This window comes from Mus caroli, chromosome 5 (genome assembly GCF_900094665.2).
Source record: "Mus caroli chromosome 5, CAROLI_EIJ_v1.1, whole genome shotgun sequence".
Classification (NCBI taxonomy): Eukaryota; Metazoa; Chordata; class Mammalia; order Rodentia; family Muridae; genus Mus; species Mus caroli.
The window spans coordinates 80638923-80666452 of record NC_034574.1 but is presented as its reverse complement, the minus strand read 5'-3'; the positions used below and the strand labels follow the sequence as shown (position 1 = coordinate 80666452).

The window sequence follows — 27530 nt, the reverse complement described above, 5'->3', positions numbered from 1 at the left end:
CCACTTCTCTGTCACTAAACCCTGTGTTCTTTGCAGTTGTCATAGCCTTTCTGGCATACATTAGTAAAGGTCAGAGGTGTAACACCAGTGAGTTACTAAGTTGTCAGCTACACATAAACATCACAAAATAATGCTAATGAATATTTGTGTTAACCAAGACTTGGTTCCTCCATTCACCTACATGTATTTGAGTTAGATGAGCTGATCTTTGTATTTTGTTTTAAACACAATTTATTTAAAGGGGAATAATGGAAGAATAAAGGGGAAGAAATGTCTAGAAAGAAAGCTTAATGATCATAAATAATTATTTCATTAGGAACCAGGTGGTTGCATAAGGTCATGAATATACTTTCTCAATGAGAAGTGAAACACTAAGTTATTATAATATTTGCATCTGGCTTAAAGGAGAATAAGCACAAATAACATTTCAAATTGTAATTCCACAGATGTTAAAATTTGATGTTACCTTTTGTATTATATAACTTTTATCAGAATACACACATATAAAAATATTCTGTATGAATCATGAAAGAACTCACAAACAAAGTAGAAGGAGAAAATACCTTCAGCCAATATTCTGGATTATTTCAGAATTTACAATAACCCTAAGCACCTTATGATGGCCAGCTGCTTTACTGCCAAAGTCTGCCACACTCCTGAAGCGTCCTTTTCTTAGCAACATGCTGAGTGCAGAGGAGAGATCATATTTCTGTGTCTGTGGTATCTCCTACTTTCTTTAGAATAGTGGGAAAAAATGATAAGCACAAAATAGACAAATAAATAAATGTAAATATGAACTTAGATACATTCTGCAGACAAGTGAACATAGAGAAGAAATGGAAGTGTAGTCATTGGAGATGACTGTCATCACCTGCTTTGTAAATGAGGAGAGATGATGAGATCAGGCAGAACAATAGGAAAGGAGAAGAGAGTGAAAAACTGTCACAAGGGGCAGATGTTGATGATATAAGACTCTCACTAAGATAAGAAAATTCTGTTAAGAGGTAAAAATGCCCTGCCCTGGATAACAGTGCCAAAATTAAGACATCTGTAAATAACATTCGGGCTATCTGTGCTTCATAAACCTCTCCTGAACACAAATGAAAATTTATAATTCTGTGTAAACAAAAACAATTAGTACCTGATGAAAATACATTGTATTAGTTAGGTTTTATGGGCAATATCTTTTATTTGTATGACTTTTGCTTATATTTATAGATCAAATTAACAACAATATTTTAAGTAATATGCCATTTTATTATACTTAAATAATCTCATGGATTGAATTAAAACATCCCATTTACATATGAAATGCTATTAGCTATTCCTTTCTACATGCATATTTTATTACATTGATTGCACTCTTTACTTTCCCTACATTGATGTTTTACTGAAGAGTGTTTTGAATATTAGCTAGTTCTGCTTATATTTCTAAATAGCTATATTATCTTAAATAACACAATTTCCCAAGTCTAAATTTTACAAATGATATCTAGGGTCTCTTCTAATCTTCTTCTTTTTGAGTGGTAGTCTACTTTACTCTCTGTGCTGCAGCAAATTAAACAAAGCAATTCTATTTCTATGCATTTATATGACCTCCACTGTTATATTAGGGTTCACTCAAATCTCCTGTTTGCCTACTGCAGGCCCATTACCCAAGTCATGGGACACATTGCACTGACTATATCTTGTTTGTTCCAAGGCTATTGAGAAATCTCAGTGAGGACGATTCTTTCTTTGTGAAAACTGCAGATCTTAAGTTGAGCAAGCCTAGGTCTCTATACTTTGCTTCTTATATAATTGTGGTCTAAAGTTTACCTTACTCAAGACATCAACTTTATTTTAAGCTTGTAGTTTTTCTACTTTTCACTGGAATATTCTCTAGCTCTAGTATATTATTTACTCTTTCCTTGATCACAATTTTCTCATTTTCTGTCTCAGACCAATCTATAAGTATAGTGATTAAAACAGCTTAAAGTTAGTGAGAGAGTCTCAAGGAAATACTGGATCTATTGCACAAGATGTAGAAATTAAAAGGAAATGTTTCATGGATAAGGCTTGCTCACTTCTGTATTCATTTTCTTAGAAGTCATATATTGTTGCCTGGCATTGGCAATCACAGAGCAGCCAAAGTGTTTCCTAATTTGGCTTAAGGCAATGGAAATTTTTCAATATTTCCTTTCCTAGATTCTCTCTGACTTAGAACTTACACAAAATTAAAGTTAATTTGACTGAAACTTAGTCTTTGTCATTAAATTCTGAATACAGAATTGTGGTTAGTAAAAGATGGTTCACAAACTCAACAGGAAAAATGAAAATATAATTATTTTTCTGCAATTGATAATAAAAAATTATTCACTTGTCAAAGCCCTCATCAATTAAGAATAATGAATAAGTTAAGTTTAATACCAAATTAACCAGTTAACTTTTTTATTTATTTATACTTATTTACACTGTATACCATGAACAAGTTTTGTAAACACACTTTAAAATGATGCTACATGAAATAAGAATCATTTTATTCCTCTGATACAAATTCTAATTTAAATAAATGAAAGCAGAAAATATTTCAATTATCACTGTTCTAAGATCAAAGTATTTTAATGTTTAATAACAAAAAGTCAAAAACCAAAGTTTTCAAAAAAGTAAAAATAAAAAAGAAACCAATAAATCAATATATAGTAGTAATTGGCTATGCTTTCTCATTGCTAGAGCACAGACTTGACTACTGTGAGTGTTACTATCTCTCATAAATTTAGTATGATGTTAGTGTAATATCTGTTAAGAAAAAAAGATCATTAATTAGCCATATGGTAAATGTTTTACTTTAAAAGAAAATTTATATTTTACAGGCAGAGAATAATAGAGAGAAGCATTATAGAATGACCAGCATCAAACAGAAAGAGCTAAATACTTTTAAGGATATCATCCATTATGTACACATTAGAATTTGAGACACATGATTTGTAATTATACAAGCCAAGTACTTTGAGGCCTTCTTCTCTCCTTCAGCTTTTGCTATGGTAATTCTGCCAATATCCTATTGACCTTGTGGCTTTCAGTTTTGTTCCTTATCACTATCTCATTGTAAAGCTTTTTCTCAGTGGGATAGAGAGAGAGAGTGGGAGAGAGAGAGAGAGAGAGAGAGAGAGACAGAGAGACAGAGACACACAGAGAGACAGAGAGAGAGAGAGAGAGAGAGAGAGAGAGAGAGAGAGAGAGAAGGAAAAACTAAAAAATAGATAAAAAAGATGTCCATGAGCAGGTTTTAAATTATTGCTAAGATAATATGCTCTCTGGAAATAGTCATTATACAAATGCTTTTCTCCTGAGAACCTCCTATATACCCCTATTGTCTACAGAACATGTCATGTTCCTTAAGACTACAATGTTCTTTGCTTATCATTATCTGCCCCATTTCCCATCTTGCCTAGATGAACTGCTTGAACTAGTTTAAGTACTTGTTTCTCACATACAAGACTCTAGTCTCTCCATGTGTACTCTAGAATTTGTTTTTACCCTAAGGTCAACCCAGTCTTCATTTGTATCAGAATTCTGTCAAGAACTCATGGTTCTGTGCATCTTTTTTCTCTCTATCATGCCATGATATGGCATTAATTGTCCCTTCTCTGTCAATTGTACATTATTACAAGTTTATTAAAGTACTCATTATTCTTCATAAGTAGGTTTTCCTGCCTGCTTTCCTATGAAGATTATGACTGACTCACTTAGTATTTCTTTATTGCATGTAGGAAACTACTGAGACACTTGAAATAACATATTTAATCTGGACTGTCCCTTTTCCCATGGGCTACTGTTATACTTCATGAAGTGTTCATGTATGACTAACATTAAGGTCTAGTCATAATAGAGCTATTGCTTTCTTTCTAATGTTGAACTTCTTAAGTTTTGTTAGCTCAGAGTCATATTAAAGAATGAGAAAATGATATTCTTCACTTTCAGGTTCTGTACTTTTTATCCTAACATACATATTGTTTTATTTAATCCACTCCTTCTCTCATCTCTTAGTAAGACTAGTATGTTCTGTATAGGTTGTACTCTTTTGAATGTGACTTGGAGCCAGCAAAACTCATACATTTATCCTTCCTACAGGTGTGCCCCTGCAGCTTCCCTTCACTGGCCTCTTTTCTTTTAGCCTACAGTTTTTTCCTGTTCCCATTACCTTGCTATGATTCTGGATGTCCTGACTACCTGGTAAACATCTCATGAATCTCTATAATCTATTCTAAACTTCTCAGTGCACTAAAGAGTATCTATATACATTAGAGAAAGCAATGGAGTTTCAATGACATTGGCATTCAGTTATATCATGTATTTTCATCATATTCACTCCCCATGTCCCTTTCCAATCCCTCACTTCTTGCTAGCTACCTTCCTTTCACTACACTGTCTCCCTTCCAATTTCACAGTTAACTCACCATTTCCAGTCTAATTTCTGCTCCTCCCTTGATTTTTTTTTCAAAATGGAGTTTCTCTGTAGCAAGGCCATCTGGGTGGGTATTGAAAACACAGAGATATGCCTGCCTCTGCCTCCCACATACTGGGATTAAAGGCCTGCAGCACTATACCCAGCTCTTGTTTTCCCGTCATGATTTGTAGTACATCTGACATTTCAATCACCCAGACAGGCATAGACTATTCATTTATTTCCCTAACTTCTTCTACTGCTCATTTTAATGACACCATCCTTTCTGTCATTCCAGTTCCTTAGCAAAATCTCCCTAAAGACATTTAAATATNTTTCTTCTTCTTCTTCTTCTTCTTCTTCTTCTTCTTCTTCTTCTTCTTCTTCTTCTTCTTCTTCTTCTTCTTCTTTTTTTGGTTTTTCTAGACCAGGCTGGCCTCGAACTCAGAAATCCACCTGCCTCTGCCTCCCGAGTGCTGGGATCAAAGGCGTGCGCCACAACGCCCGGCTTAAATATCTTTCTTAGACTGCAATAATAACTTTGTATAAGCACATCTTTTAACTGATTATATTGTCATAATGTTTCAAAATCTCAAATATTTTACAATACTTCTTTATTTTAAACATTTTTAGGTTTTTAGTGATTAGTGTAAATAAAATATGTGAAATTCATAAGCATTTGGGATTTGATTCTATCAAATATCTACCACAGAAGCTATATGGTTGCTCAATGATGTCATATTGTGCCACTTATTGATCTCAAAATTCTACTTATTCTTTATCATCTAAATAAAGTAACAAACTCATCATTACATTTGTCAATATGTAAAATTTCTCTACTAGACATTAAATTGTATACATTGAAACAAAAAATGCTACATTTAAATTTGACATTTTTTTCATAATATAATCCTAGAAGAGTTAAAGTGTGGGCCATGGAACTCAGGCGTAACCAAATAAAAATCAGCTATAGTGAGACAAACGTGGGGTTTGCATGATAATTTACTATTAAATATAACAAGCCTGAGCAAGCTATTCAGCCGTATAGTCTTCATTTCCTAAATGTTGATAGTGAGAAAAAAAGAGCAACTTAAAATTGTTTGGCAAAAAATGACAAGATAATGATTATAATGTATTTAGTGGTTGTTACAATGTGCATTAAAAAGTAAAAGTCTGTAATTACTATTATTAAAAAGATTAATGTTTGTTAAGTAAATAAATTTCTATGCCTATTTTCAATAAATGATCAAGAAGAAAGGAGAGAGACAGAGACAGAAAGAGAGAAAGAGAGACAGAGAGAGACACACATACAGAGATTGAGAGAGAAAGAGAAAAATACCTTTACTGGTGTTTGTAAAACCCTGAATCCTTATATATTTTAGTTAAATCCTTATATTTTTTAGCTAAAAATTAGGTTTATCGTCAACGCACTTGCAAACTTTTTCTTATAGATTCGTAGTTTTACCTTTTATACAAACCTTATAGATTCCTTTTCTGATTTCTTCTATTACTATGTAAAATACATTACTCTGCCTACTGAATATTAGTTTAATGTATTTACTTTTTTTCCCAAACCTGATGCATGTGAACAATCCAGAGTTTGCTACACATGACTAGAGTATCTTAGCATTATTGAGTTCTTAGTGCTCAGAATAAGATGAAATCCTGGTCTCTGTAAAGCTTTGTGTATCTTGGATGTTTCCATATCATTGCTGCATAACTGAGGTTAAAGCCCCCCACTAGGCTGGGAAGAGGGATGAGAACTGAGGTTAAAGCTCCACACCCCCCCCCCCACTTGGCTGGAGGAACGTGTAGTTATTTTAAGTTATTGGACAATTGTCTTTCCTGGGCAAGTTCCTTAACCAGCTTCTGAATTGCTGCCTTGTTTAATGTACCCCAGAATTTCTTGGGAAAGACAATAGAAAGAAACCATTTTCTAATCACGTATACTTCTTGGAATTGAAGGGACTTTTTGAATATCTTACAAACCACAAAATTAGCATGTCATTAAGTGCAGTATATATACAGTCACAGAGTCTGATAGGACATCATCCTTTCAGCTTCACCTCCTCTCTTGTCCTCCACTAAAGGTAAGAACTTCAGATGTAAGTTTGAAATAGCATTTTCATTATTTCAAATTCATACTAGATGATATTATAGAAAGAATAGATTTACTTAAAATATAGCTTTTTAAAATTAGATATTTAAAAAAGGATGAGATTATTTTAAAGGATGGCCTTTTAAAAGTCAGAAATGCCTAGAAAGATTTGATACAAATTATAATGACAACTGGCTTCATAAAATTGGAAAAATGTAGTAAAAATCACAAAGCCAGTGACTACTGTGAAGGGGAGAATAAGAATTGTCTCCTAAGTAATATATCTTATTTGATTTGATGTATTTTAGTAGTACAATACATTCAAATTATATCATGGAGATATATCTTTATTATATAGCTGTTAGATTATTATACAGCCAATTACATGTTTATAAACAAGAAAATTGTAACCATATAACTTGTCCAAGGACTTGGAATTCTTGATCTAGCTCATAGTACTACAAGAAATATTAGAAACCATGTGGAAAATAGAAACAGTGTCTTCTATTTTCTTAAAAAATAAATTCTAGAACGATCAGAACTGACTTAGAAGCAGTAATCATGGTAGTATGATGAGTAGAGAGAAATGTTGCTTAGAGCATTCCACATGTCAGTAAAGTTCTTGTTTAAAATTGGTGTTAAAATGCCCAGGATTAAATATAAGAACTGCAGTGGGATTCTCCCCACATTTAAAATATACAAAGCTACAACTTTCTTTTAAGCTAGGATGATTGAATTATATAGAAATCCTTGAAGGGAGATTTAGACAAGGAAGAGTTAATAATGAATACTACAACATCCATCAGAAAATCCAAAAACACTACTTTTCATTCATAGGATAATTTTCCATCTTCAAATATTGGAAAGAATGCTTTATAAATATATTTAAATTTTTATTTTTTATGCTGTGAAAACTTACAAGCAAGAAAACAGTTAATATACATTGTCTACCAATTCACTCTAGAAGTGAGGCTCCATAGTGCTGAGATATTAATTTTTTGTTCACTCTCTGGTCACCTATAAGTGCTCAAGAGATTTCAATAAATGGATTGTGAAATGTTTTGGTAGTTATGAGGTCTTCATAGCTTTTGTAAGGCATGCATACAACTGTTAACAAAAGAGAATTAACACAAAAGACTGGAGAGAGTTGTGAGCTGAAGAGCACGGTGGCTGCAGCTGAAGTCTGAGTGTAGTGTTTAGTAATAGTATTTAAGGACCAGAGTAGATCTTGACTTGTTAACTGACTAATCTGTTACTAATTCTTCACTTCATTCACAGGACTTGACAGCCATGAAGGTCTTCATCCTCGCCTGCCTTGTGGCCCTTGCTCTTGCAAGAGAGGTGTGTAAAGAAGATGTAGAGAAGAGTCTGCTTACGTACACACAATGGCAGCAGTGAGCTCTTAATGGATAGTCAACAGAGTTTGGAATCTGTTTATTTAATCACTGCTTCTTTGAGGATCACACAGTGTCTCAAAGTTCCTGTAGGGTCCCCAAGCTGGAACAAATGCTTACTGTATTACAGTATCACAAATTCTCTAACAACAACAAAAACAAAAACAAAAATAAGAAATGAAACAAGGCAATAGAAATGCATCGAGTAAAAAATGACTTCGCAAAAGTAGACTCACATGTGCAGCACATGTGCAGCTTGGGGTTCTCATTCTGATGATTAAGTGCTTGCATCTCTTTAGGTGTGCAGGTCACATCTTACTGAGTCTCTCCAAAGAAATAATCAAAGGAGGAGACATAATCAAGAATTGTGGCCATGCTATGAGCAGCGTCATGGGCATAATAAAAAAAAGTGTTTAGTGAAAATTAATGTAACTTTTGCCATTCATCAAACATTATGTACACATTTTATATAATATAGTAATGTACCGATGCACATTTGTTAAAAGATCAAAGAGTGTGTAAATATAAGTTTTCAAGATTATGAAGGCCATATATCTTTATTTTCTGAAAGAGGTAAAAGACATGAAAACCAAATGGAAAGTATGTTTAGTAACAAAGTAGATATACTAACTGATAATGTATTTTGTCTGTTTGTTTCCTTTTACAAAAGAATACATTTACTGTATCCTCTGAGGTAAGAGTTTATATTGAGACAAATTTCCCACTCTAAAATTACTACATTTTTAATGATCTTGAAGTCCTAATTGGATATATAATCTAACATATATATGTATGTATTTTTGTTTACAGACTGATAGTATTTCCAGTGAGGTAAGGCAATTGCCTCTCAGAGGCAGTAAATGTCATCTTTCTGTTGAGTTAAATCATGTTACTCAGACTCCAGTATATCTCTTACATGATGTTATGGGCAGAAAGGTATCTGGAGAGCTTCTTCTTCTAATCACCATTTGTTTCTTATTTGAAATGTCATCACCACCTCTTCGACCTCTCTTTATTTTAGAAGCTCACAATCTTATTCGCTGCCATGAACTCTTCCTAATCTGACCTGGATTATTAATATTCACTGTGTGCCTTTTGACACTCATTGGCTAGGAACTATAGTACCAACTAAAGACTACTAGAAATGACATGCTTACTCTATAGTAGGTAGGCTGGTTTGCAGAAGGACATATTTGATTATTAAAGTTGTCATTTACATAAATAAGAATCAACAGGATACAATGAAATCTTAAATTTACCTGAGAGTATCACATGAAATACTTATCATTTCTTTACCATGAAATACTTATGATGTGTTTATTTTTTTTCTCTTCACAATGCTGCAAAAACCTCAGAGGAAGTATTCATTTCTCATGGTTTATATGAAGCCTAGCATAGTAGCAAGCGAACTCATAGTGACTACTGTAATATATTGCCATTAGTCTGTATTTTCAATTATGTTTGTGTGTTTTGATTTAAGAATGGAATTTAAAGTTCACTTGTAAACAGAGAAAGAATTAGCATAGTTTAGATGTCTCTTCGTATACTTTGCCCACTAATTTATTTTCTCTCTTGATTGCACTCACTTTTCTTGTAAACAGTAGGCTTATACAATGTGTTTTAAATAATTTAAATGTAAGTTTCATCAAGTTTCCCATTATATATTATTAATATAATATAACATGCTAATAATATAATATAATAATATAATACAATAACTTACTAAATACCTTAATTATCATTGTGTATTGAAAAATACTACGTATTCACTAAAACTAAATGATTCTTTTTCTTTTCTGCAGGAATCTGTTGAACATATCAATGAGGTAAGCCCATTGTATTTTACTTCCATGATTTATTTTTGAGGATGAAAAGTTTGAGATTTTTAATGTATATTTTATTTCTAGCAGAAACTTCAGAAGGTGAATCTCATGGGACAGCTGCAGGCAGAGGTAAACTACTTATCAATAATTTATGTCTAGAAAGCTCATGTGGGCATCAATACATTTTTTCCATCATGACTGTAGTTACTAGTGGAGTTATCTGTGTTTAATAATGAGCATAAGCTTCTCTCCAGTAGAAATCATGTTCCTTTTATTTTTTTTTAAAGATTTATTTATTTATTTATTTTATATATAACACCACCATTGCTCTCTTTACACACACCAGAAGAGGGCATCAGACCCCATTACAGATGGCTGTGAGCCACCATGTGGTTGCTGGGAATTGAACTCAGGACCTCTGGAAGAGCAGTCAGTGCTCTTAACCGCTGAGCCATCTCTCCAGCCCTCCTTTTATTTTCTAAGTGACCATGTCAGTGAAAGGACATGCTAACCACGTGGCACTGAACTGACCACCTACCAGATGAGGAATCTTGCTGATTAGTCTCTTTGTAGTATATTTACTTTATTCCTAGGCCAAAAACATTAATAAGAATTTCTCATGCATGGAGTTAATTGACTTTCAGCAGAGTCAATGGCTTTTGCACAGACTTTGTTTTTTGATAGCATTTATATTTTTTGTTTACCTGGCCTTAAGGACATTTTTAGTCTACAAAAAGAGAAGTGAGATATGGAACAACTGAATGCAACACTACTTAAGCTGTGATGCAATGTAGCAGAGCATGCCTTCAAATTAATAGTCATAAGAATAGCATCACATTCCACTAGCATACCACACTTCTAGCCATACACACTATGGAGTATACTGGAATGTAATAGTGTAACGTAGTTCCCTCTCCCCCAGTAAATTGGCTTGGGATAAGGTGAAACGATTTTGAAAACTCTTGAACATCAGTTTTATTTTACTCTGTAATTCATCCATAAGTAGAATAGGTTAGGAGACATTCCTTAAGAACACTTTACTTATTTTCTTCATGTTACCCTAGACAATGCTTTCTTGCTTTGTGTATCTTTAAAAAAAAAGCCTTAATCTGTACCCCAGGATTGCCTAGAACTTACCTTTTATTTCAGGGTGTTCTCAAAGTTATAGGAATCCTCCTGCATCAGACTTCAACCTGCTAGATTTAGAGCCATTAATCACCGTATTCACCTAGGTCAAGGTAGATTTTTAAGCAAATGAAGTTTTTTGTAGTTGTTCATTCCTTTGCTTATCATTGGGTAAAAGATTATTAATTAGTCAATGAAGAATGTCGACTTTGCTAAATTGTGGACTAATGGTTCTTTTCTTTCTAGGATGTGCTCCAGGCTAAAGTTCACTCCAGCATCCAGTCACAGCCCCAGGCCTTTCCATATGCTCAGGCTCAAACCATCTCTTGCAATCCCCTCCCACAAAACATCCAGCCTATTGCTCAACCCCCTGTGGTGCCATCTCTTGGGCCTGTCATTTCTCCTGAACTGGAATCCTTCCTTAAAGCTAAAGCCACCATCGTTCCCAAGCACAAACAGATGCCCCTCCTTAACTCTGAAACTGTGCTCCGCCTCATAAACTCTCAAAACCCCAGCCTTGCTAATCTGCACCTTCCTCAGTCTCTGGTCCAGCTCCTGACACAGGTTCAGGCTTTTCCTCAGACTCCCCTGGTTTCTTCTCAGACCCAGCTGTCTCTTCCTCAGTCCAAAGTTCTGTACTTTCTGCAGCAAATAGCACCCTTCCTTCCACAGAATATGTCTGTCCAAGACTTTCTGCAGTACCTAGAACTTCTGCTTAACCCCACCGTCCAAGTCCAATTCCCTGCCACTCAACAACTTCATTCCGTTTCTGTAAGTTCAAATTTTCTTCCCTTTAATTCCCCTCAAAATGTATATATGGTGACAATAACAGAGGAAACAAGAGCTCTAGATTGAAAGAACACATACATAGCTCATTATATAATAGAAGATCCACAGGGTTAGCTATAAAACAAAATCACCTGCGGATCTTCATTTAAACCTAATTCCCAGTGCCTACTGCCTAGTTACAGATTCTGATATAACTGGTTATCTAGGTAAAAGGAATTGCTTGTTGATGTCAGATAATTACAAGAACAATGATTTAATTGGAAGATCTGGAATTCTGACTTACAGAATATTAAGCTCAACTATACCACAATTAAATCTGCGGATCTTATTAGATTTTGGTAACAAATTTTCTTCTGTAGAGATCTAAAATTTCTTTGAGCTCATATATTATTCACATAGTGCCGTTTATTTGTACTTTTGAGTATATGTACATGGAGTCAAAAGATTGCAACGTTTCATTTGCTACATGGAACACACTTTAGGCAAGTGTTAGACTAAAAGGGAAACGATTGATTGATTGATTGATTGATTGATTGATTTGTATGTTTGCATTTAAGGTCTAAGAGGATTTTCAGGTTATTTTCTCCTCCTTATGTTTTTTGGTAAGTCCTTGGAAACTAAAGAGCAGAATGATAAGTTTTATATTTTATATCATTTTATATTTCATCCTCCTATATACACAGCAGAATAGCAAATTTCATCACTATTCACTTACTACTATGGTTTCACTGGTTGACTGCTTCTTACCAACATGACACTGGACAAAATTTATATTTCAAGAAACTTTCATTTTATTTGTTTGCCACTGGTACAGATCTGTCTCTTTCCAAAAGCATTTAACTTTACATCCTATATTATCATGCTGTGAACAAAAGCAGAAATGAAGTTTTTCTATATTTTATGTGGATATATTTTGGCTTTTGTTACAGGTCAATTTTCATTGCAATGTGTACTGTAGGTCTCATAAATTTTAAAATTGTTCTTTTATTCATGAGTCAAAAATAAGATACCCAGCCCAGGTATTTAGAGGTTCTACAGGGCAGACAATATAGCTTTGAGATTCTAAACTATAAAACCTCTCAGCACTGAAGAAAGATTATAGATTCTGCAACAATTTCTCATGAGCTGATGTGGCATTGAATAGGACTTTATATGTCTCCAAGGAGAGAATCAATAGAGCATGTTTGTAAAACAATTGGTTTTAATAGTGAGAGGCAAATTAATAAGACATAGCAGTTCTTGACCTATGGGTCAGGACACCTTTGGGGGATGAATGACTTTTTCACAGAGGTAGCTTATCAGATATTTACATTAAAATTTATAACAGTATAAAATTACATTTATGAAGCAACAATAAAATAATAAAGTATATAATTTTATGGTTGGGGGTCAACAAAACACGAGGAGCAGTATTAAAGGGAATGTTGAGAATCACTGATTTAACACAACAGGACTGATTATACATCTTTCTTTCACAGAATTGACTGAAACTGGAAATGTACAAATCTTTTCATCTTTGGATCATGCTACAAAAATGACATATTTCTGAATTAATCTACATGGAAAAAAAGAAAATGTATTCTTTTATTTATTCTATGTATTATATGGCATTCATTTGAATTTGACCCATGGACTCTATATGCTTCTCAATTATATTACAGGATTTTTTTAAGTGTTCAATATGGAGTTGAAAATGCAAGTCAATAATGTATACAAAATAGTTTGTGAAAAATTGGATTTTCTATTTTTTCTTTGAGAACCTATTTCCTTTCCAGTCATTTCAATAAAATAATCCTTTAGGCATATTTAAGTTGTCTTGTCTTTATTATGATTTTCTAAACTTTCTAAAGATCATTCAGTTTTAATGTAAACTTATTATGGACATTAAAATTTATCATATAATTAACTACTGGTAAGAGGTACACCAGTGTTACTTGTAACCAAAGCCTGAAGCCTGATTACCAAGAGTCTGAGTCCAGACTGATCAACAAAGTTAGTTCTGATAATCTGCTACCTAATGAGAATGTGTCTAAAACCCAAACAAAATAAAGCACAAATAAATAAAAACCCAAGAGGGAAAGATAAAACAAACAAACTCATGATGATTGCATTGCAAACATCTGAAAATCAAATGCAATACTTTGAAATGATGCTTAGACAGGTATCAAGGTGCAGAAGAAAAATTAGTTTGATGTATAGATTCCATTTTGCTCCTGGAAATCTTGGTTTAAACATATTTTCCTATGCAATTTATTACATCTGTAACTGACATTCATCAAAAAGAACCCTATCCTGGATAGTAAATTTTGTGGTCACTCTAGGAAAACAGTTTCAAATATGAGGTTTGTTGCATACCTCTGTCACATGGTAGCTAAGTAAGGCTTTTGGAAGTGGATGTTTCTTCTCTCAGACTTTCAATTTTTACATTTATAAAGCACTACAACCTGGATTTCTAATTCTTTTTATACTAGATATCAGTACTCTACCACCATCAGAACAATATTTGCTACAATTGCCCAGTAAACTAAGTAGTATGTGATGTTTGATTACATTGTCCCTGTCTATGTTGTGATGAACTGTCTCTCTCTTTCTCCTCCTATCACAACTTTTTCATTTATACATTATTCCTTTTATTTAAACATGTTTCAATATAGAGCTCATATGCTGAATTTGTGCAGTAACTCATATCTAACAAGTATCCTTTCTTGTATCTCTGTTGTTTCCCAAGTATGAATAAATCCTTATTTTAGCTCAGTTGTCTCTCTTGAAAGTAAACCCTTGTTAATGTAGAAATTGTAAGTTTTTCTCACTTTTTTGGTTTATTCTAGACAGTTATTTCAATTATAAACCTACAGTCTATTCTGTCACACAAATAGGAAACTTAGGAGTCATTATCAATTCACGCCTTTCTTCATCATCAATGTTGCATTTCAGTGTCATTCAAGATCCATGTCCTTTAAGAATCTCAGATTTTAACTTTATTTGAAAATCAAGTAACTGAAAATAGAGTTGAGGTGGCAACGTACTGATGTAGATTTGGCCTTTAATTCAACAGGACAGCTTTTCTTATGATACAAGAAGAGGTACAGAAGAGCAGGGCACATGGGTAAACATCTGCTACAACGGAGGAAGAGAGCAAGATATTGGTGCCACAGGTAAAGGAAAGGAAAATGCAGTTAACATCAGAAGTTAATGAGAGATTTGGCATGTATGCCCTTAGATCTATCTAGTCAAGACCACATAGACATATTTGCACGTTATTTTTTAGTTCAGAAAATAAAGTTCTGATTTAGGCTGCTCTTTTTTGTCAGTATATCCATGATGGTATTTCAGCCGAGGAAACACAGCTTTTATTTCTCTAATGCTCATTGTCTGTACTCTTATTTGTTTAGACTGATGGAGTATTGTCATCTTCTCCTTAACTATTATAATGCCTTTCTGTATGACTTCTGTAGGTCTTCCCATTCTTTCTGTATTCCATCAGAACAATATATTTTACAAGCATAGAATCCTTCAAACCATGTGTTTGCTAGATAACCTTAGAATAAAACTTGCATCGTTGATCTCATATCTGGTTTGGAATACTGAGCACACCTTGATTTAATAACTGTGTTTTCCTCTCCATGGTTGCATGTAGAAGAGTATAGTAGTGAAAATGTGAACTTATAAATATGTTTACTAAGTTTGAATTGTAGTTGCATGTGCCTGCTTCCACATAACCTGCTTGGATTACTTTATCTTTCTGTTCCAGTTGCCTCACCTTTAAAATGGATTTAACCTATTGCTTTTAAGGTCATGGTAATGACTTAAAAATCAGTACATAAAAAATCTAATATTTGGTCCACCACTGCAACATCTGACTGTTCCATCAGTAAACTTCTGAAGTGCATGAAGGGGGCAATTCTGTAGATTCAATGCTGCAGGATCTCCATGACACAGAAAATTAACAGGATGCCCAAGAGGTTTCCAGTAGGTCCCAGAATTGGTAATGTAGCAGAAGCCAAAGGCCTCAAACCACACCAATGACATATTGCAATGATTATTCGCAAGCAAACATATGTGGACAAAAGGATATAATGAGGTAGCCACAGAGGCACACTATAGCTTCCACAAAGAGATTTATCTTTTTTAATTTATTTCTTTTGTGGGAGTGGTTGCAAGGATGGAGGGCTGGTATGGAGGGTTGGGGGAGATGAGTACATGATATAAAATTCATAAAGAACCAGTAAAAGGTTAATAAAAAATATAAGACTTCCAGGATTTGCTGATGTGAGACTATTTATTTCCTGTATTTTTGTAGGTATAGTTAATTAATGCCTTGGGTTGGAGTTTTGCTTCTGGTAACTTCAGTAGGGTTAGATTTGTGGATGGATATTTTTTTAAGTTGATTTTATCATAAAGTACCTTGTTTTCTCCATCAACAGTAATTGAACACTTTGTTGGATTTAGCAGTCTGGGATGGTATCTGGGGTCTCATAGAATAATCCGGGTCCTTTAGGGTTTTAGAGTCTATGGTGGTTTAAATATGCTTGGCCCAGGGACTGTCACTATTGGGAGGTGTGGCCTTTTTGGAGTAGGTGTGGCCTTGTTGAAGGAAGTGAGTCACTGTGGGAGTGGGCTTTGAAACCATCCTCCTAGCTGCCTGAGAGTCAGGCTTGTCCTGTTTGCCTCTAGAACAAGATGAAGAACTCTCAGTTCCTCCAGTTCTTAGCCTGCCTCGACTCCACCATGCTTCCCACCATGATGAAAATCACTGAACATCTGAACTTGTAAACCAGCCTCAATTAAAGGTTGTCCTTTATAAGAGTTGCCCTGATAACGGTGTCTCTTCACAGCAATGGAAATCCTGAGACAGAAGTTGGTACAAGGGACTGCGGTATTGATGTAATAGGCCTGATGATACTATTGTTTGGAATAATGTTGACTTGAGGACTTAGAATGTGGAATAATTTAAGTGGTGCTTTATGGACTGTTCTAGTACGAATATGGAAGACATTGGAGCTGAATCTTATTTGAATTGTGGAACCCTGGCTCTGGAAGTTTCAAAGAGAATATGGCCTAGAGACTATTTTTTTAAAAGGTTTTGGTGAAGAATATTGCTCTTTTTTGCACTTTTCTGAAGAGTCTGCCTGAGGTGAAGAGACTCAAATTAATTGCATTGACAAAGGAAATCTCAGAAATGGTGAGCATACCATTAATCTGTTTTAATCTCATGAAGAGTTGTTTGATCAAGCATAAGATTAGAAACACAAAATACAAAATGTATGTTTCAAATATATAAAGTGGCATCAAAAGTGCATTGGAGCAAAATCCCGTGTTCAAGGATATTAAAATGAATTAAGGGAGTAGTGGCCTCAGAGCAATATCTCACCCAGTTAAGCTTACTGTTCATGTGTTTGCTGTTGAACAAAGTATATTTATATCATGTTAGGCATTTTTATGAATTGGTTATTGTTTTCATTTGCACTTTTAATCTAGAATGAACTCCAAACCAGAATGGAGGACACACCTGTGATCTAGATCTTGAGGCAGGAAGACACAGGGGAGACAGAACTATGCAGATCTCTGAGTTCTAAGTCTGTCTATAGTGCAAGTGCGAGGACACCCAAAGTTAGACAGTGAAGGAGTCAGAAAACAGGAAAAGAAATCTGGTGATAACGTAATAGAACAAGAGGGCTATGTTCCAGCTCTAGCAATCAGTAGAACTTGGCAGCTTCGGCCTTGTGGCTCTGGCTTTAGAGTCAAGAATAGAAGGGACTACTGGAACAATTGATTCTGGTTAGCTAGAGCTAAGAAATTAGTGGTTAATAAGAAGCCAGCAACAGAGTTGAAATCTTCTGGAAAGTGTTTTCTGAGAGCACAAATAGTCTGTGTTCCAGAGATAGCCAAGGTTGTACCTCGTGCTGCAACTTTACTTGGTAATGTGTAAGAGTCACCCAGGTGGTACTGGTTTTGTAGAAATGAAGGAGTTATGGAGAGCAGCTTATACTTAGCACTATGAGAGGTCAGGGAAGGCCATTGATGAAGGTATAGCCTGGGTTGCAGTTGACAGTTCAGGACTGAAAGGGTCATGCAAAGTAGTTGAGGCTTGGCACTGTGAAGAGAGCCTGTGAGAAGCTTAGTTAAGCCAAGTTGCAGTGGAAGATGCCACTGAATTAGAGATGCCAATTCAGTGGGATGTTCACCAAGAACAGCAGAAGCAGTGTAGTGCAGTCAAGCAGAACTTAGAGTGCTACAGAAGGCAGAGCTGGAGAAGTGAGGCAAGCCCTTTGGAGGAGCCTAGAAGATCACGTGTAGATCCCAGACACTGGAACAAGAAGGTGAGAAGTTGAAGTTGCACTCCATACCCCAAGATATCAGAGATGTCAGAGCCATGGGATACCTGCCTAGAAAAGCTGTCAACAGGGAGTGGAACCAGCCAAAGAGAAAGATTTGTGTTGTAGTCAACAAAGCTGAAAAGATTGGAGATATGAAAGGGGTTTGAACTCTTCAAATGCAGTTTGGAGTTTGCCAAGCTGGTTTTCTGTCTTGTTTGGTTTACTTTTTCCTCACCATGATATTTTGGAATAGTAATGTATACCCTGCATGATGTTGGAGGCATGTGGTCTGCTTTTTACTTTGATATCTTAGGGGATTACACTTAAGAGATTGCATAAATTTCAGAAGAGATTTTGAACTGGACTTTTAACATTGTTGACATTGTTATGGATTATGTGACTCTTGAAGTTGTACTAAACGTACTAAACTAAACGCTATGGCTAGGTATGGTACCCATAGACTTATGTGTTTGAACAAGCCTATGGGGGTCAGCGAGTGGAATGTGGTGGTTTGAATATCTTTGATCAAGGGAGTGGCATTATTAGGAGGTATAGCTTTGTTAGAGTAGGAGTGGCCTGTTGGAGAAAGTGTGTCACTGTGGGAGTGTTGCTTTGAGACCATCCTTCTAGCTTCCTGAGAATCAGTCTTCTCTTGTTTGCCTTCCTAACAACATGTTTGTCTTCCAAACTCTCAGGTCCTTTAAAGTCATGCCTGCTTGGACTCTGCCATGCTTCACTCTATGATGGTAATGGACTGAAGGTGAAAGCCAGCCTAAATTAAATGTTGTCCTTTATAGGAGTTGCCTTGGTCATAATGTCTATTTACAGCAATGGAAACCATTAAGACAGAGTCTGCACTGAAAAATTTGATGTGGTTCTAAATATATAAAGGTCTGCCTTTATATATTACTAAGTGTTTTTCCCTTAAAGTTTTCATATTCTTTCTTTGTTTTGTATGTTATTATGTGAAGAGGATACTTCCTTTCCTGGTCCAATCTATTTGTTTTACTATAAGTTTCTTGTACCTTTAAAGACATGTCCTTCTTCGGGTTAAGAAATTTTTCTTCTATGCTTTTGTTTAAAATATTTTATGGGTCTTAGGGCTGGGATTCTTCTCCATCTTCTATTCCTATTCTTTTTCATTGGAGTTAGCTCCACCCACCAAATATGTGTGTATGTGTATGTATGTAAAGTAGCTGGAGCTTTACTCCATTCACTCAATGTGTGAATGTGGTTCTGTCTGTCTTTTTGCACGTATATACAAACATGCATATACAAACATATATACATGTATTCATGCATGTATATATGTTTGTATATGAAATTGTTGGAGCTGTTTTGGTTCATCCACTCAGTGTGCACTCATGTGTATCATTTGTCCTTTTATCTTCTTCCCTTCTTGCCTGGCTGCAAAGAATATAAAGAGTTCTAAGAGTACAGAGGTTATATCAACAGTAACAAAGAGTGCTAGTCCCAATGAGTCAAGTTTTATTCCTTCAGAGAAATGTTTACTGAGTGATCAGTCACTGACTCTATGCTCTTATCTCAGTTTCCCCACCTGTAGGCATGTGATTTTGAAAAAAAAAAAAAAAAGGACAGAAATATAAAACTGAATAAAAGAATGGTGCCAGTTTACTTGGCTGTTGTCATGTAGAAGAATGCAAATAGATTCATATCTGTTACCCTGCACAAAGCTCAAGTCCAAGTGGATCAAAGACATGCCATAAAACCAGATACAGTGCATCTAATAGAAGAAAAAGTGGGGAATAGCCTTGGATTCATTAACACGGGAGGCAATTTCCTGAACAGAACACCAATAGCACAGGCACAAGAAGAACAATTAATAAATGGGACCTTGTGAAACTGAAAAGTTCTGTAAGACAAAGGATAGCATCAATAGGACAAATACAAATAGGTAGACTACAGATTGAGAAAAGTTTTTCACTTATTTCTCACCTGACAGAGGGCTAATTTTCAAAACCTACAAAGAAATTTAAAAAAACTAATCATTAACACAGCATATAACTTAATTAAAATGGGGTACAGATCTGAAAAGATAAATCTCAACAGAAGAATCTGTAATGGTGAGAATCATAAAGTAATGGTCAACATCCTTAGCCATCAGAAAAAGGCAAATCAAAACAACTCTGAGATTCTATCTCATACCAGTCAGAGTAGCTAAGATCAAAAATATGAATGACAGCTCATGCTGGTGAGGATGTGGAGTAAAGAGAACACTCCTCCATTGCTGGTGGGAAAACAAACTTGCACACCCTCATTGGAAATCAATATGGCTGTTTCTCATACAATTGAGAATTGGATCTACTTCAAGATCCAGCTATGCCACTTCTTGGTATATACCCAAGGACACTCTTCCACACCACAAGGATACTTGCTCAACTATGTTCATAGCAGCTTTATTCATAAAAGTCAGAAACTGAAACAACCTAGATGTCCCTCATCTGAAGTATGGATAAAGAAAATGTGGTACATTTACATGATGAAATACTAGTCAGCTATCAAAAACAAGGAAATCATAAAAAAAAAAATTGCAGGCAAATGGATAGAAAAATCATACTGAGTGTAATGGCTGGTTTTGTGTGTCAACTTGACACAAGCTGGAGTTATCACAGAGTAAGGAGGCTCCATTTCATGGAAATGCCTCTATGAGATCCAGCTGTAAGGCATTTTCTCAATTAGAGTTCAAGACCAAGGGCTCATTGTGGCTGGTGACATCCCTGGGCTGGTAGTCTTGGGTTCTATAAGAAAGCAAACTGAGCAAGCTAGCAAAAGCCCTATACCACTGAGGCAGGGCCACCTGCTGTGCTGCTTCTCATCACTCTCCTTTGATGTTACACTGACTGCCACCTGCCTGAGACCTACCCAGTTCTCCAAGATTTTCAGGAGTTAGGTGCAAACTGTGAATTTGGCGAGTTTCTGCTAAAAGGCTGTTCTGACAACTTCACATCTCTACATCAAGAAACTTGGTGTGACTGGGGATGGACTTCCCTCTTTATAAGCGCAGATTTTATTATTAAACATTTGAACCTTGAGCAGACTAGCTTGCCTTGGTTCCGTTATTTCTCTACCCATCTAGATTCCCTCTTCTCTTTCAGCTCCAAGATGCCTCCCAGGCTCGAACCCAAATATGAGAGCCACAGGCGGGCCCCAACAGTGTCCTGAGAGTTTCTGCCAGTGCCTGACTAATATAGAAGTGAATGCTCACAGTCATCCATTAGACAAAGCAAAGGGTCCCCAATGAAGGAGCTTGAGAAACTACTCAAGGAGCTAAAGGGGTTTGCAACCCCATAGGAGGAACAACAATATTTTCTAACCAGTAACCCCAGAACTCCCTGGGACTAAACCGCCAATCAAAGAAAACACACGGAGAGACTCATAGCTCTAGCTGCATATGTAGCTGAGGACGGCCTAGTCAGTCATCAGTGGGAGGAGAGGCCTTTGGTCCTGTGAAGGTTCTATGACCCATTATAGGGAAATGCCTGGGCCAAGAATGGGGAGTGGGTGGGTTAGGGAGCAGAGGGAGGGGGTAGAGGATAGAGGATTTTCAGAGGGGAAACTAGGAAATGGGATAACATTTGAAATGTAAATTTAAAAATATCTAATAAAAATAAAGTTAAAAAATTAAAATAACATATTTCTTAGTCTAATCTTCATTCTCTACCTATAAGTTTTGAGGCATTTGCTTAGAAAAAGAGTTATTTTACCATTTTACAGAGTCTTGGATCAATGTTGGTTTACCCTCCTACTCAGCATGGTGAATGCTCTGTAGAGCTATAGTTTGTGGCAGGATTTCCTTGAGTCGAGTAATAGAAGGATATTGTTGCATGAGATTTTTGCATCCATCAACTCTAGGAAGCATATATACAATGCCTGGTTAGCTTCCTATGTTGCTCAGGATTCAGTATATAGCTTGAATGGGTATAAAAGACTGATCTACTCCCCATGATTTATAATGTCAAAAGATAGAAAGAGATTCACTAGAAATCATGTCCACTGTAGTTAAATCGCAAAATAACCATGCATTCCATTTCTAGGTAAAGGTCAGTGAGAGCTAAAGACTAAAAAAGGAAATTGCAATGAATTATGTGATAATGCAATTCTACTTCCTGCTGATTCCCTGGAGGATAATGAAGGATCATGAAAAGTGGAATGAGACAACCATAGCCACTTTTCTCAGAAAATACAGAATTTAAGTGTGGTTATTTGAAAGTAAAGTTGTGTCTTGCACACAACCGTCATGTAGACAAATACAGAGGTGGATGCTCACAGTCAACCATTGGACTGAGCACAAGATTCCCAATGGAGGAACTAGAGAAAGGACCCAAGGAGCTGAAGGAACTTACAGCCCCATAGGAGGAACAACAATATGAACCAACCAGTAACACCAGAGTTCTCAGGGACTAACCCACCAACCCAACCAAGGAGTACACATGGAGGGACCCATGACTCCAACTGTATATGTAGCAGAGGATGGCCCTGTTAGAGTCCTGTTGGACATCAAGGGAAGGAGAGGCCCTTGGCCCTGACAAGACTTGATGCCCCAGTGTAGAGGAATGCCAGGACAGGGAAGTGGGAGTGGGTGGGTTGGTGAGCAGGGGTATAGGAAGTTTTTAGAGGGGAAACCAGGAAAGGGAATAACATTTGAAATGTAAATGAAGAAGATATCCAATAAAACAATGTAAGGAGAGTAAAGAAACTTGGTTTATCTTACTAATAAATGACCTCACCTCCCTCAAGTTTCATGGAGGGTTTTGCATTAAAACAGATTCATGCTTTATTATCTTAAAGAATAAGATCCTGTTGTTTGTCATTAAATACCCTAAAATTTAAAATGCAGAAAATATACATGTCTGTCCTATTAATAATCTTGGATTAAGTTGATGTGTATACTCTTGTAAGTTCAATTCTTAGTTATTTACTCATGTATAATTTTGAACTTGCCTCAAAACTGTTCATTTCCAAGAAGTAAAGCACAATCGCAACAACGTTCAAATTACCAGTGTCCCCATCACTCACACAGTGCTGTGTAATTCTGTATTCCTGAATGACAGATATGCTATGAAAAAACAACTTTAAGCTAAAGATGCATATAGCTTACAAGTATCTTTTCTGATCTTCAGTGCCAACTAGAAGTAAAGTGATCTTAAAAGCTTCATTAAAATATCATAAGAATAGCTTAGTCAGAGTTTCACACACCCAAAATTATGTAAATATCCAATAAATACAGGAAACACAATTTGTGCCTTAAAATGTAATTTATTGAAAAAAGGAAAAAGACAATCTCAGTTACTACACACAATTACCCAAAATGATAACATTTTCAGAAGAATCCATTTAAAGACTTAAAACAAATTTTCCATAATAGAAACTTGTTAAAGGCCTTGATTCTCTCTGCTCAGATGATGCAACTGGAATTTAGAAAAAAGAATCTGTCTAGGAAAGGTTAGCTTAAGGAAGGATGCTATGCTATCTAATATGCAGTAGACAGCTCAAGATGAATCATTGGCCTCTATATGGTGTTTTTTCTACTCTAAATTAGCAGTCAAGCCTTTAGGTAACACAGAGGCTCCATAGAATGAATAGAGAGACGTGAGGTGGATGGAGGACGGAGGTTCCAGTCACATCTGTAAGTAGAGAGGCAAATGTATGGTTAGCTATATGTTGTCATTTTTGAGGAGAGATTGTTATAATTTTATAAATTTTGGTATTAGTTTCCCTTTTATATCAAACTAGCACATTAGTTAATTTTTGTTTCTCTACTGCTGATATACACACATCATTCCTGGTTTATTTTGACTTAAAGAAAATTTGTTAATAATCTGTAACGTTTTGTATTATTATTACAGATACCACCAGGAAAATATAATAAAGGTGTCACATAGGCCAGATGATTATCATTTTTATTAATGTGATCTTGGGGGGGATTAAGATACATCACACACACACACACACACACATGGGGAGCAGGGAGGAAGAGGGAGAAGGGACAGTGGGTGATCTGATTAAAACACATTTAGATATATTGTATAACTTGCTATTGATTCCTACTTTATTATCTTAAAGACTAGGATCCTGTTATTTTTCTTTAAATGTTTCATAGGCACTATTTCATGAAATAGTTATATTCACATATACATGCATAGAATTTCTATTACTATAATTTATACTATGAAATATTAGGTTGCTACTTAAATACATAATTCTGTAAACTCAAATTTCAAATGATAGTAGGAAAGGGTTATATATGCAATCTATAAACTCACCAAATATTATAACTGTGGAGTTCCTGAGAGATGTCTTAATATCTCTGAAGGAAAATAAAGTATTAACATCATTAGATGAATTTATTCGATAGTAAAATTTTAATGAGGAAAATGATGGCTACTTATTAAGTATCTGTTTTTACAATATTGTCTTGACAAAAAATTATTGAAGTTGATCATCTTAAGGATAAGAAGAAAGAGTATTATCATAATATTTCAAATGAGCAAAAGACCAGGAGATGAATTCATGATGAATGCATGCTTAGATACATGCTTTTTTATATTAATCATGTGTATATAAAGAATTGCTTAGAGTTTAGTAAACTGAAGTATTGTCTTTACTATGTGTCAGCAGATATTTTTTTTGGTTCTATTATTAAAATGGGTGTCACTTACTGAATGTAGAATTTTGCTCTCTGTGTTACTGAGAAGGGATTTTGAGTCTCAGATACTAGAAAGCATGACATCATCACTGACTGGTCATTTTTATTCTAAATCTTTTCTTACAGATGTTATGTAATCTACTTTGCTTCCTTTGTTAAACATCAGTGTATCAGTGTTCATTAATTTTCATAAACTTACCACCACACATTGACTTTTTCAGTATCCTTGGAGACAGTGGGCTTGAAGGTGTTAAGGACAGCTTCGGGAGTAAGGTACTGCATGTCCTGTGGAAAATCAGCCCAAAGGGGATAGGCATAGTACTGGAAGAATTGTGGGAAGGGCTGAAGGGAAAAACAAAGCAAAAAACAAAACAAAATGTGTGAGCAATTGCTGTTAGTGTCTCTCAAGAGCTGGATCTCAACTTCTTAGGGTCACTGCTGAAAATTAAATCCCAAGGGCCAGAGTTACCTATACAGGCCTGATTACCTGATCCCAAAGAAAATAATAGCACAAATATCTCTAGTGCTTAATTAGAACTCATTCATATTTTAACTACAAAAAATAATTTTGTAGCTTAAATCTATTTTCATTTCCTAAAGAACTTTGACATGCAAAGAAGGGTCCTTTATCCAAGGTCAATATAGCTTATGCCTGAATGCTGTTAAGCAGAAAATAAATCTCTAAGTGTTCAATAAGTGCCGTTCCCAGAAACTAGTTTGGAGTACAAAAAGAGTAGTTTCTTTTTGCATTATTGGACTATTTCTATATATAATGTTGGACTATATAATATTTGATATTATATTATTGGATTAATATTGGAATATACATATAATATTGGAATACTGGAATATATATATATGGAAGTTATATTTTTATGAAACCAGGAATAAAATGGAAAACATCTCAAATTTCTTATGAACATTTACATAAATAATAAAACAAAACTATATATTAAAATTTCTACTTTTCTTATTAATACATATGTGTAAACTGAAATTAAATGATAAAAGAAACTGACCTGAACAGAGAACTGGGCCAGTGCCTGGTGGAGAGGGAGAAAAAAAAAAGTCTTTCTAAGTTACATATAACTGGGCACCACAGATAGTAAATTACTGTACCAAATTTATAAATAATAAAACCTATCTATACAATTTTTACATCAGCTTCTAAAAGATGTATGAAACTAATACATCTATCTTACTTTAAGTAAAACAAATGAATGCCTCTAATTTTCTTTTACTTTGATCACTCAAAGTGACTGGAGCATTTAAGAATGCAATGAAGGTGACTTGAGACACACTGACAAGTCATTATCAAGCTGATTAATTGCTACAGTATTTAAAATCTTGGGGGAAATTTAATCATTTTCATAGAAAGAAAATTCCATTACTCTCCTACACATTCTTTTCAATATTAGAATGTTACATGTAAGACATACAAGTCTCAAACTCGGACACAAAGCCACTTCTTTTAAAAGTAAAGAAATATGCAAGCACTAGAAACATAAAGATATGGGAATTGGGGGAGATGAAAATCAACAGACACTTTAAGTTCCCACAAGCAAGGCACATATACATTTAGACAGAGAACCTAAATTGTTTTCATGACAGAACTGCAGTTGGACAATAGTCTATCAAATTGGGACTTTTCTAACTTCAAGTTAGAAACTTAGACTGAAACTATTTTCATTCAGAGATGACTAAAGAATTAGTCTCTCATTTTTATTTGGCAACATAGATCTTCCACAGCAAGACCAGAACTGTCACTGGAGACCCTGTCAGTAGTCAACAGCTAAGAAATTTTGGAATGAATATGCATTTAACCAATATGCATATACCAATATACATAATAGACTAGCGCAGTGTTGCATATACACACACAAATGTCACACAAATGCACTCCTCTCCCTCTCTCTCTTCTCTCTCTCCCTCCCTCTCTCTCTCTGTCTCTCTGTCTCTTTCTCTGTCTCTCTCTCTCTCTCTCTGTATCTCTCTCTCTCTTTCACACACACACACACACACACACACACACACACACACACACACTATGCACACAGATGATGCTTTACCTGATCCACTACACTCATAGGATGTCTCTGGAAAGAGAAAAGAAAATCAGAATTACCTTTTAGGATCTATTAACACTGTAAGGTCAAAATAAACTGTCCCTGAGAATCTTTAGTGATTTGGGAACTGACACTCATTTTTTTCAACTGCTGTTTAATTATCCATTGACATTTCTTTTCCATAAGACACAGAAGCATCCCTGACAATCACTGATTCATTAAATTTTGAGTTCCTGTTAGAAATTCCATGCTTGGTATACAATTGTCCTAGTGATTCGTCTGAGTCAGAACTGCTATGCAATACCTTTATCATAGGAACTCATTTCATTTTAAGTTCCAGAGACTTTACAACCAATGGTGTACAGAGTATAGCAGACGGTATCCACTCTGGATGACTGACAAATTCACCTCATAGGTGACAAAATAGCAAGTTGGAGGGTTTTGTCACAATCCCACTAGAATCTAGTGTCAGAGTCTAGTTGGTCTCTTTAAAGAACAGCGTCAGTAAGAAAATCTCCCGATTTTAAAGGGACATTAGTACAACTGAACATGAGATGCCTAAAACACATTCAGTTTGGCATTCAGAAAATTAAAGGTACAGTTATGTGACAATAAAATAAGTGTGGACAGGAATAAATATAACTATAGATGGTGACCCTGCATAGTGCTTGTGATTATAACTATGCTGACCACAGGAGCTAAGATATGCACTAGGTGGAGCAGGAACTAATCTCACCCGAGGATGGACACCAGCCATTCTTGTGCTCAAAGTTATAAGAGAAAGAGAGAGAGAGAGAGAGAGAGAGAGAGAGAGAGAGAGAGAGA

The 27530-nt window shown here is 35.3% G+C and overlaps 1 protein-coding gene across 6 annotated transcripts; it reads left to right on the top strand.

Moving 5' to 3' along the window:
* Positions 1 to 6475: 6475 nt before the first annotated feature.
* Positions 6476 to 13460, top strand: Csn2 (casein beta). Of its 6 annotated transcripts, none has more exons than XM_021162687.1 (9): positions 6476 to 6516; positions 7803 to 7865; positions 8589 to 8612; positions 8729 to 8749; positions 9721 to 9744; positions 9829 to 9870; positions 11113 to 11637; positions 12213 to 12257; positions 13134 to 13460. In XM_021162687.1, the coding sequence occupies exons 2-8, from the start codon at positions 7815 to 7817 to the stop codon at positions 12216 to 12218; spliced, it is 693 nt and encodes a 230-aa protein (XP_021018346.1). In that variant the 5' UTR covers positions 6476 to 6516; positions 7803 to 7814; the 3' UTR covers positions 12219 to 12257; positions 13134 to 13460. The 6 variants fall into 6 exon arrangements, with proteins under 6 accessions (XP_021018346.1, XP_021018345.1, XP_021018347.1 ...); XM_021162686.1 differs by having other exon boundaries at positions 9826 to 9870; XM_021162688.1 differs by having other exon boundaries at positions 6476 to 6531.
* Positions 13461 to 27530: the final 14070 nt, after the last annotated feature.

Excerpts from the sequence above, each read along its gene's own strand:
- Csn2 (XM_021162686.1), top strand. The coding sequence starts at position 7,815 with ATGAAGGTCTTCATCCTCGCCTGCCTTGTGGCCCTTGCTCTTGCAAGA. Across the intron at positions 9,745-9,825 it reads CTGTTGAACATATCAATGAG|CAGAAACTTCAGAAGGTGAA; the intron begins GTAAGCCCATTG and ends TTTTATTTCTAG. Across the intron at positions 9,871-11,112 it reads TGGGACAGCTGCAGGCAGAG|GATGTGCTCCAGGCTAAAGT; the intron begins GTAAACTACTTA and ends TTTTCTTTCTAG.